Source organism: Salvelinus sp. IW2-2015, unplaced genomic scaffold (assembly GCF_002910315.2).
Source record: "Salvelinus sp. IW2-2015 unplaced genomic scaffold, ASM291031v2 Un_scaffold659, whole genome shotgun sequence".
Lineage (NCBI taxonomy): Eukaryota > Metazoa > Chordata > Actinopteri > Salmoniformes > Salmonidae > Salvelinus > Salvelinus sp. IW2-2015.
This window is the reverse complement of record NW_019942591.1, coordinates 511,424-521,984: the sequence shown is the minus strand read 5'-3', so window position 1 is coordinate 521,984 and position 10,561 is coordinate 511,424. Positions and strand designations below refer to the sequence as shown.

General features: G+C 43.1%; 1 protein-coding gene across 2 annotated transcripts; it reads left to right on the top strand.

Annotated features, from left to right (window-relative positions):
* Nucleotides 1-2,818: 2,818 nt before the first annotated feature.
* 42sp43 (P43 5S RNA-binding protein) lies at nt 2,819-6,970 on the top strand. 2 transcript variants are annotated; one of them, XM_070438285.1, is made up of 9 exons: nt 2,819-3,033; nt 3,291-3,391; nt 3,490-3,586; nt 3,809-3,897; nt 4,054-4,127; nt 4,289-4,369; nt 4,778-5,007; nt 5,958-6,011; nt 6,436-6,970. In XM_070438285.1, the coding sequence occupies exons 1-9, from the start codon at nt 2,902-2,904 to the stop codon at nt 6,721-6,723; spliced, it is 1,146 nt and encodes a 381-aa protein (XP_070294386.1). In that variant the 5' UTR covers nt 2,819-2,901; the 3' UTR covers nt 6,724-6,970. The 2 variants fall into 2 exon arrangements, with proteins under 2 accessions (XP_070294386.1, XP_023991689.1); XM_024135921.2 differs by having other exon boundaries at nt 2,820-3,033; nt 6,433-6,970.
* The last annotated feature ends 3,591 nt before the right edge of the window (nt 6,971-10,561 follow it).

The window sequence follows — 10,561 nt, the reverse complement described above, 5'->3', positions numbered from 1 at the left end:
TTTGAATGTAGACATAAATATAAGACTATTTTCTTTTACACATTTAAGTAAACGCTTTATTAAAATATGCAAATGAGGTGAAATCTCATTAAATATATGCATATTTTCATATTGTGCAAATCCATTTTTCTGGACACTGGGTGTAGTCAGGCTAAATATTTTTTATTTAATTTTGTTGAGACACTCCAGGACCGGACTTGTCCAGAGCAGATTGTGGATAAATATTTTTTTCAACTTTCTATCTGTAAAATACTAAGGACATGTACATAAAATGCATTTTTGGCGTATTTTTTTGAAGAAAATGTTATTTACAATAAACAATTTACAACATATTAACAATTCCCTCTGGTCAAGTCTGAAGAATATAGCTAAGAATAGCTATAAAAAATTGTATGAATGCAGATGCTTCTGAAGCTGAGGAAAATGAGTTGGCGCGTGAGAAGAGTTTGCCTTTCGGAAACGGCAATTAAAGATCAGTACACTGAATTTAGACAGGCAAACGCCAAACGCCTATTTAGACCTAATCACCATCTCTTCAAAGTTACTAAATATAGTCCAGTTTGTAACACTCTCTATGAAATTGGATGTTAAATTATGTGTAATTGAATGTAGTGAGATTTGAATATATTGAGGTATATCTATTTTAAAGTGGTTAAAATTAATTAAAATGTTGAGGGACCAAAATAATATTAGTGGATCAAAATACCAACAACTCTCAAAATGGATAAGTAGATGCAAAAATGTGGGTTACGTCAGCATGTGGGAGAAGTCGGAGCTCAGGGATGATAGACACGTTTCCCACTAGTAATTACCAGTAGAAGAGGCGTTCAAGACGATTTTTCCCAGTCATATGTGGTAAATACCGTCTATGAATGAAGGTTATGAACGCAGCATACCACAGCCCCTAGCTGTGGTATATTTAAGCAAAAACGCCATAAACCACGGCTAAGGGCTGTTCTTAGCACGACGCAACGCGGAGTGCCTGGATACAGCCCTTAGTCGTCATATATTGGCCATATACCACAAACCTTGAGGTCTCTTATTTGTATTTTTTTTACCCCCTTTTTTAACAGCCGCTCATTTAACCCGGAAGCCAGCCGCACCAGAAACACCGTTCAACTGACAACCGAAGTCAGCCTGCAGGCGCCCGGCCTGCCACAAGGAGTCGTTAGATGAGCCAAGTAAAAATGTGTAACCTTTATTTAACTACAGTTGGCAAGCCATTTAAGAACAAATTCTTATTTACAATGACGCCTACACTGACCAAACCCGCACGACACTGGGCCAATTGTGCACCGCCCTATGGGACTCCCAATCACGGCCGGTTGTGATACAGCCTGGATTCGAAACAGGGTGTCTGTAGTGACGCCTCTAGCCTCTAGCTTGTATGGCCCCCTGGGCGAACCCCCCCTTCAACCCCCCCCCCCCAAAAAAAAACACCATGCTGTACTAACTGTAATGTGTATTCACCCCAAAAGACTCAATATATCACAAAATATACAAAATATCAGCATAATATAGATGTCTTTTAAGTTAGACTACAGCATTGGAAATTCCCCTTACTGAGCTCAGGACCTAGTCAATACAATGACAGAATACCTTCATGATTCACCGTGGTGGTGTGCAGACTGGTTTTATATTATTCTTCATGATTTCGCACAAACCAGACAAAAATGCAACAATATGTCTGTGAAACTATATATTCACAGTATTATGAATGAATTGTGTTTTATTTGGTAGCATTTCGTAGTGTGACTGATTTTACTAATTGCATTAGTACTGTACAAAGTTATAGGTGCGCTATTTGATAGATTCCCCCGCTTCCCATACAGTGGGGAGACCTGAGGTCAACCTACCCCCGCCCCCCTCCCCATCTCGTACTTCTGTGTGGGAGACCTTCCCTGGCAGTAGCCTGCCCATGTCGCCTATACCTAAATCCGCCACTGGCTGCGCCACTCGGGAGCCTCCCCGGCCAAACCCTCTCTTAACCCGGACGACGATAGGACAATTGTGCGCCACCCTATGGGACTCCCGGTCACGGCTGGGATGCCTTATTTCTATTATAAACTGGTTACCAACATAATACCTTTAAACAAGTACTTTTTGCGTCCAGAACTACTCCAGAGCTGACTGTAGTAGGCTAGTAGAGGCTCCTAAATCATGGGTAATGTGTTCTGTCTGGGAATCCTTGGGATTGGGAATAATAGTTTCGTATGAGCAAGGAATTAATACTCTTGCAACAAATGCTACATCCCTACCGTTCTCTCGAATCTGATTGTAGTAAGATATGCTACCCTCTGCTGTAAGAATACAGTAGTTGCATTGCAGTGTGTTGAATAGATGCTGAACAGTGGGGATCTGTTGATTGTTAAAAAATGTTTTATATAATACATGTTTGACCTAACCTGGGCTGCGTTCTGTATGTGTTTACGGTCTGGAATGTTCAATTGAACGGAAACGGTGCTGTACTGAACGACCGGTTGAAAAACTGGTATGGGTTGGTTTATGGGTTGGGAACGCTGTCAGCATGGCCACTGGCCTTTAAAGGCGTCATTCGTTGCTTCAAGTCACACCCACCAAACGTGCCTCAAAGTCTGTTCAAGAACATTTTGGGGAATCGTGTCGTTCAGTACAAACCGTTCCGCAACGTATCAAACGTTCATGCGAACTGAATGCACCTCAGGCATTGTGAGAGCTGACATGTCTGCAACCAGTCAGCCTGGAACACGGCCATTCACTGCAAACACTGACACCCGAGTTAAGCAATTAATTCGGCACAGATGCGACCTGGGTCAATTAACCTCAGTGCACTCTRAGAGGCTACAAGAGTAGTTGGCGCGGGGTGCACATTCCTCTTGATTGACAGTGTGCAACCGAATAGACGACTGTTTTCAGGAGACAATGAACGGGGTAGCCCACAAACAGGACTCGGGTCCTCGACAACAGCTTTTCAACTGCAACCATGCTGATTGTGGGGCGACGTTCAAACGGGAGTGGCGTTTGAAAGAGCACGAGACCGTGCACACGGGAGCGGTAAATATGATATGCGGACATGGCTGATATTTGAGTGATATTCGAATTCAGCTATGGTTCATGTGGATGTAACCTCATCCCCGGGGTAATAGATTTCGTGTGAAAAAATGTGCAGAAGTGCGTAGGCTTCTGCCATAAATGTGGCGAAATAGTTCGAATGGCAAAGTTTACTTCTGAAGTTTGAGCCTTTTATGATTAGTCAAAGATTACGATTGCGTAAACTATCATTTATAACACTACTGGTTCTTGTTTTTCAGCAACTTTTTCAATGTAACGTGGCTGATTGTGGCCGTCGTTTCTCACGGAAATCTCACCTGAGCCGCCACGCACTTGGCCACACCGGGGTGAAACAATTCAGGTAGGTTAATAATTTCAGTTTACATTTAATTTCATACCCATGGGTTAGGCTGTAGTTTGAGAAACTTCACGCACACTAGTATATTTTTCGCCCAACAGATGTACCTTTGTGGGTTGCACAGAGGCTTTCTTCAACGCGGACAAGTTGAAGAGACACGTCCAATATGCCCACGGGGAAAAGGACAAGTACTTTAAGGTTATAGTCCACTAGATGTCGCCGAATAACCACGTTGCTATTTGGCGATTGCCCATTTTCAGCATTCTCTCTGGTCCTTTTTTAAACGGACCCCCTTGGCCCTGGCATGTGTACTTTATGAAACCGGTTCTCGCAATTAAATTATAGGAAACCATTTCCCTTTATTTACCGTTTAAATGTGCTGAATGTCATTTTTACTTGCTTAATTGTCCCCATGTGCAGTGCAATTTTCCAAATTGCTTATTGACATTCAAGAAACGGAGGGTGTATAAATTACATTTGAAGGAGCATGGAATATCTTCTAATTTCAAGTAAGTCAATCTTTTAATGGTCCTGTAGGCCTTACATCCTTTGAATACTGCAAGGCCTAAGCTGATGCACAATCTGATGCGTACTCTCTATTTAAAATGCAAGTGAATGCATGTCTCAGATTAATGGTTAAATTATTCTGTCCCTGGTTTTCTCAGATGTTCGAAGAGAGGATGTGGAGTCATGTTTGACACCAATGTCGCTCGCAAAGCCCATGAGAAGAAACATGCAGGTTTGTCCCTTTGCAAGGATGTCAGTCTTCTATTGCTGTACGTACGGTCTTGCATAAATCAAAAATCTATCAGTCATTTTGTATCAATACTATCAAAGGGATAGTAGCAGTTGTCATGTCACTCATAACCTAACACTGCCCATATCTCTCCCACTCTGCAGGGTACCGCTGCCCACAGCCTGAATGCAATCATTTTGAGCAAACCTGGGGTAAAATGCACAAGCACATGGCTAGACACCCAGGTATGCACCCTACCAAACCCCCTTAATATGAGTTGGTACTGAAGGATTATGAAAACAATGAATTACAGTATCAGTCCAGGCCAACCTGCCTTTCCTCTCTCTGAACTATTTTTGGATATAATTATTTTCACATTTAGAATTCTCTTCTCCCTTCTCTTCTACCACTTCTGTAAATGTCCTGCGTTGTACCCTGCTAGTTGTAGGGTGACAGTGTTAGAGAAACTGCTTATGAGGCGTTAGCTGATTAGTAATTAAGGGGAAGCTTATTTTATTGGTAACCTTTAGTGTCAAACATTCATACCGTTTACTCTGCCACCTGCTGCCTGCTCATGCCATCTGTTTTGGCTAATGGACAACTTGTTGGGCAGGAATCGAGTAGTGACATTTGCCTCTCTCCTGTCCCTGCAGCCACATTCACCTGTAAGCTGTGCCAGAAGGTGTTTAAGCATGTCGACTCTCTGCGTAGACACAAGCGAACCCACGCCCTGCAGAAGCCTGTCCTGCTGTGCCCCAGCAGTGGCTGCAAGGCCTACTTCTCCACTACCTTCAACCTGCAGCACCACATCCGCAAGACCCACCTGCAGCTCCTCAAGTACCATTGCTGCTTCCCCGACTGCCCCAGAACCTTTGCCATGCGGGTATGTACTGTAGCCCTTGTGGGCCTGTGTTCAGTCGGAGTAAGACTGGTGTTCTAGGGTCAGGTGCTGCTGTTCAATATGCTCTAAGGTGAAACTGATCCTCTATCAACATTCCTACTGAGACTTTCACTCTTTTGGCATAAGGACCCTAGTTATTACAATTCCTGTGGTCCCCTGGCTAAGTGTTCTGTTTAGCTGCCCAGGTAGGTGTTTGCAGTTAAATTATACAAATGTGTGAACTCTCCAGAGGGCATTGATTTAAGTCATTCAAGGACCTAGGTATAGTAACTGTTTGCTGTTTCCATTGTCCTAGGCATATTATTTGTTTAGACGAGGGATGGGCAACTCCAGCCTCGCGGGGGTGTTGGTGTCCCACTTGCGTGTGTTAACAAACCACTCCAATAATCAACTAATCATTATCTTCAGTTTAGAATGCAATTAATTAATCAGCTGTTTGCTAGGATGGGGGGGGGTGACACAGCTCTGGTCCCTGCCGGCTGGAGATGCCCATCCCTGATTTTAGACAGTCTAGTTTGCTGTTCTCTATTGAACACACGTCGCTTTCTGCCCTAAACTGCCTGCTCTTTCTGACGTCCATTTGTCGGCTGTCTTACTTAGAAAACGCATCCATAACTGTCTAGTCTTCTACAGTGACGACATGCAGTTGGGTTTCAATCGCTGCATGCAAAGCGGCCTCATTAATTAACTAAGTCGTCACTGAATGTCTTGTCGATTAACTACTAGTGGCTTATTTTCCATCGCCTCCCCGTGGACAGACTTGAATTTGAATCCCAAGATAAACATTTGTCCATGTAGTGGACGGAGATGTTTGCCATTGTGGCATTGGTACAGTATAAATGTTTAGAATAGATTGATGTTCATACTTTGCTGGGGTCATAATGTTTGTACTCCATCGTTGTCGTGACCAACATCTCTGTTCTATCTTCCAGGAGAGCCTTAACAGACACCTGGCTCACCACGACCCAGATGCTAACCCTGAGAAGGTAAGCATGGTTTTAGTCCATCTATCCCCTGTGGGTAAGATGATGTGGGCTTGAGCCAACAGTGGATCTACTGTTTGTGGAGTGTCTGGCCAGGTGACAATTGATCTGTATGTGTGCCCTGAACCATGTCTTTGAACCAGTTGAAAGTGAAGTCCCTTAGATGTCTGGTAGATTGACTGGAATCTATAGCACCTTTGGGCATAGTGGGGCTCGAGGGAGAGTTGGTGTTTACTCACACAATGTCGGTCTTGTCTCAATTTGTCTGGCTCTGAAGCCCCTACAGGAACTGAAGTCCTTATACACAGGCTTCCTGTCTACTGGGCAGTTAAAGTTAATGACCCTTCTGAACAGTTGTAATTGTTCCACTAGACATTTTATACCTCAAATCAATTTCTCTGTCCCATTGTGTTTTTCTCTCTAGAAGAAGCGCAAGCGGCCCAAGAAGGACTGGCAGAGGCGTTTGGAAGGCCACCACCAGCTGCCCCTGGTGGAGGACGACCTGCGGCGCCTCTTCGCCTTGAGCATGAGGGTGTCACGACGGGCCAAGGTGGAGGTTAACCTCTCGGGCCTCTTCAACGAGCGCAAGATCCCTCACTTTGTGGAATCGGAGGTCAACCTGTGTAACCTCTTCAGTATCAAGCTTCACTCCTCCCCTGCAGAGCGAGGCCCTGTGGAGGTCACCCAGTCAGAGGTCACTGTGGTCAAGGGTTAAAGGTCAAATCATAGGTTTAAGTTGAAAGTGCCATACTACCATATTGAAGTTAAGTTGTAAATACTAGTAAAGTACCATTGCTCTTTTAGTTGCGCTAAACTGTTTGATATTTTGAATGATTTAAAACATTTTTTAAATGTTGCATATAAAGCTATTGGTCTCATTGTTTTCCTGTATAAAAGCTCTTGAGTTTTGTTTGCGTCCTATGCCTGACCTGACCCGATATAAATAAATAATTTGAAGTTAAGTCATTGTTTGTCTAAATGTTCAGGGAAGATGAGACTGTGCCACCTAGTTTCTCTCTAACTAAATCAGTAATGACCTGTCAGGGTGATCAATCACCCTGCACCAGTCCTTCGTGTAAATACGACTTGGCTCTTGTCTCTTGAGCAGAGGGAGGTAATGACTCGGTTGCATTTTAATGAAGCCAAGGAATGCAACCGGAACCAGTGAAGCAAATTTTGGAACGGGAGCAGCCATTTTGTGTAATGTCAGTTAACAGACCTAGTGCCATCACGGTTGTGCGGGTTGACTTGCATCGAAGTGAACTTTTCCTTCCAACACCCATTAAACATGAACAAAAGATCTGACCTATGAGTAATGAGTCCCCCACCATTCTTCAAAGCGCAGGGCTCAGCTCGGGCACCAGGTCCACGTCACTAGATGACTCTTCAAGCCAAACCCCCGGTACCGGGGGAGAGCTGAGAACTATGGCAGTATAAAATCATCAGCTTTACAATTGATGTGCCTTTTGAAAGACTGCAGAATAATTTAAGTCTGACCAGTGACGGATTGTATCAGACATTTCTTCCATCAGTCTCTGCCCCGATCTGCCACTTAAACTGAATTGCTGTGTAATATGGCTAGCTTTCTAGTGTTCGTTCCATCAGAACCCTGTATCACTTCGGCTGACTGCTAATGGCTAGTCTCTGCTGTATTGCTTCCTACAGAGCGCGCTCCGTGATTAAATCACAGTACATTTCCACCTGCACTTGTCCAATAAAGCTATACTGAACAAAATAAAAATGCAACAATTTCAAAGATCTTACTGGGTTACAGTTCAGATATGGAACTCTGTTAAAATAACTTCATTGGGCCCTGATCTATGGTTTTCACAGAACCCCACCGCCACCATAGGCCACTCTGTTCACAACATTGACATCAGCAAACCGCTCAACACACACGTAGCCATACACTGTCTGCAATCTGCCCGGTACAGTTGAAACCGGGATTCATTTGTGGAGAGCATACTTCTCCAGTGGCCAACAAGTGAACATTTGCCTACTGATGTCGGTTACGACTCCGAACTGCAGTCACGTCAACACTGAGGACGATGAGCTTCCCTGAGACGGTTTCTGACAGTTTGTGCAGAAATTCTTCAGTTGAGCAAACCCAGTATCATCCGCTATCTGGATGGTCTCGGATGATCCCGCAGGTGACAGCCGGATGTGGAGGTCCTGGGCTGGCATGGTTACGTGTGAGGCTGGTTGGATGTACTGCCAAATTCTCTGAAATGACATTGGAGGTGGTTTATAGCAGAGCAATGAACGTACAATTATTTGGCAACACCTCTGGTGGATTGTACGCTCTCTCGACCTCAGACATCTGTGGCATTGTTACAAAACTACTTTTTAGACTGGCCTTTTATTGTCCCCAGCACAAGGTGGACCTGTGTAATGATTCTGTTTAATCAGCTTATTGAAATGCCACACCTGTCAGGTGGATGGATTATCTTGGCGAAGTAGAAATGCTCACTAACAGGGATGTAAACAAATTTGTGCACAAATTTGAGGGAAATAGGCTTTTTATGCATTTGGAAAATCTCTGCTATCTTTTATTTCAGCTCATGAAACATCGGACCACTTTACATGTTGCGTTTATATTTTTGTTCAGTGTAATTTTAGTCTTCCAATTTGTGCCTACTGAACAATTGATGGCTCTATTCAAACTGTATCACGGAAGCTTAGTTTTACAGCGTGATTGAAATTTAAAGGCAATGTTCCCACTTTAGGGGAGACTGCATTCACTGTAAACGCTGCATATGTCGGCTCAGTCTGAAATGACCTTATCATTTCTACCGCGGAATCTGTAACTCTTCAGCTTCACCTCAACAGTTTGAATCACTTTTTACCCTATCAACTCACCAGTTGTAGGAAGACTAACTTGTAATCATACACCTACAGTGTACACACAATCGTACACATTAGGTATCGTGTACTCTATACAAAATGAATGGTTTGTACGCAGATCCTCTTTTACACACTGGTGTACCATCATATTAAAAGGTGTCTAGTTGTCCAAGGCCAGTGTTGTGGCGTACCATTCTATTCCAAGGTGTCTAGTTGTCCAAGGCCTGTGTTGTGGCTGTAATATGGCTGGGTCCAGTTTGACATTTCAAAGCCTTTGCTAAGCCCACTTCCAGCCTGTCATTGGAGCTCTATTGGAGTCATTACTTTTGATGCGTTTGCTGCTGTTGTGGTGCTCAATCTCCAGGGCTCCTCCTGCCGCCTCAGGCCACGTCTGCTTGTAATCTTTCACATAAATCTGGCCTGTATGTCTGCTGCTCTGCTGGTTAACGACCCACACCATGGAGAGGGAACACACATTCTCTCTCTCTCTCTCTCTCTCTCTCTCTCTCTCTCTCTCTCTCTCTCTCTCTCTCTCGTGGTAATGTACAAGCGTTAATAATTACTTTGCTTTTGGTGCTTTGTGTGAAATGTGTTTTTACAACAGATTAGTCCATTAGAGAAAGTCTGTGTTGCCCTAGTGTCCAAAGCGTAATTGAAATATAAATGATTCCCCAGTGTTCAGGGTGATACAGGGTTAATTAAAAATTGTGAGTCTGTGTTTGAGGGCTTTCAAAACAATGTGTTGCTTTGATGATTTCTGATTTATTTTAATGGGACATCAGGGGGTCTCTAAGAATTTACAGTTAAAATTCAGCAGACTAGTTGTTTGGAAGATGGGCCCTGGCTGACTCCATGGTAATAAAACGTTTAAAATTCAGCATATATGCACATACCACTTTCCTTTGCTCTTCAATTCTCCAGATTCATAAACATTTAATTTCCCAGAACAGTTATTCCACTGAAAATCTTTTTACATAGAATGCTGAATATATTTAAGCAATAAGGCCCGGGTGGGTGTGGTATGATAGACGTGGTATTTTGGCCATATATCACAAACCCAGAGGTGCCTTATTGCTATTATAAACTTGTTACCAACATAATTAGAGCAGTAAAAATAAATGTTTTGTCATACCCGCGGTATTGTCTGATATACCATGGCTGTCAGCCAATCAGCAGTCAGAGCTCAAACCACCCAGTTTATAAATATATATATAGTACCAGTCAACTTTAGATAAACCCTTGAATGAGTAGGTGTTTCTTTATTTTGACTATTTTCTACATTGTAGAATAATAGTGAAGACATCAAAACTATAAAATAACCCATATGGAGTCATGTAGTTACCAAAAAAGTGTAAAACAAATCAAAATATATTTTACATTTGAGATTCTTCAAAGTAGCCACCATTTGCCTTGATGACAGCTTTGCACACTCCTGGCATTCTCTCAACCAGATTCACCTGGAATGCTTTCAAACAGTCTTGAAAGAGTTCCCACATATGCTGAGCACAACTTGTCCAAGGACTTGGTCTTTTACCAAAATAGGGCTATCATCTGTATACCACCCCTATTGTCAAAACACAACTGATTGGCTCAAATGCATTAGAAGGATAGAAATCCCACAAATGTACTTTTAACAAGGTATGAAGCCGGTTGAGAGAATGCCAAGAGTGTGCAAAGCTGTCATCAAGGCAAAGGGGTGGCTACTTTGA

What these genes read in the sequence shown, in the direction of transcription:
- 42sp43 (XM_024135921.2), top strand. Translation starts at nt 2,902, where the DNA reads ATGAACGGGGTAGCCCACAAACAGGACTCGGGTCCTCGACAACAGCTT. An exon ending in AGACCGTGCACACGGGAGCG is followed by an intron (nt 3,034 to 3,290) that starts GTAAATATGATA and finishes CTTGTTTTTCAG; the next exon opens with CAACTTTTTCAATGTAACGT. An exon ending in GCACATGGCTAGACACCCAG is followed by an intron (nt 4,370 to 4,777) that starts GTATGCACCCTA and finishes CTGTCCCTGCAG; the next exon opens with CCACATTCACCTGTAAGCTG.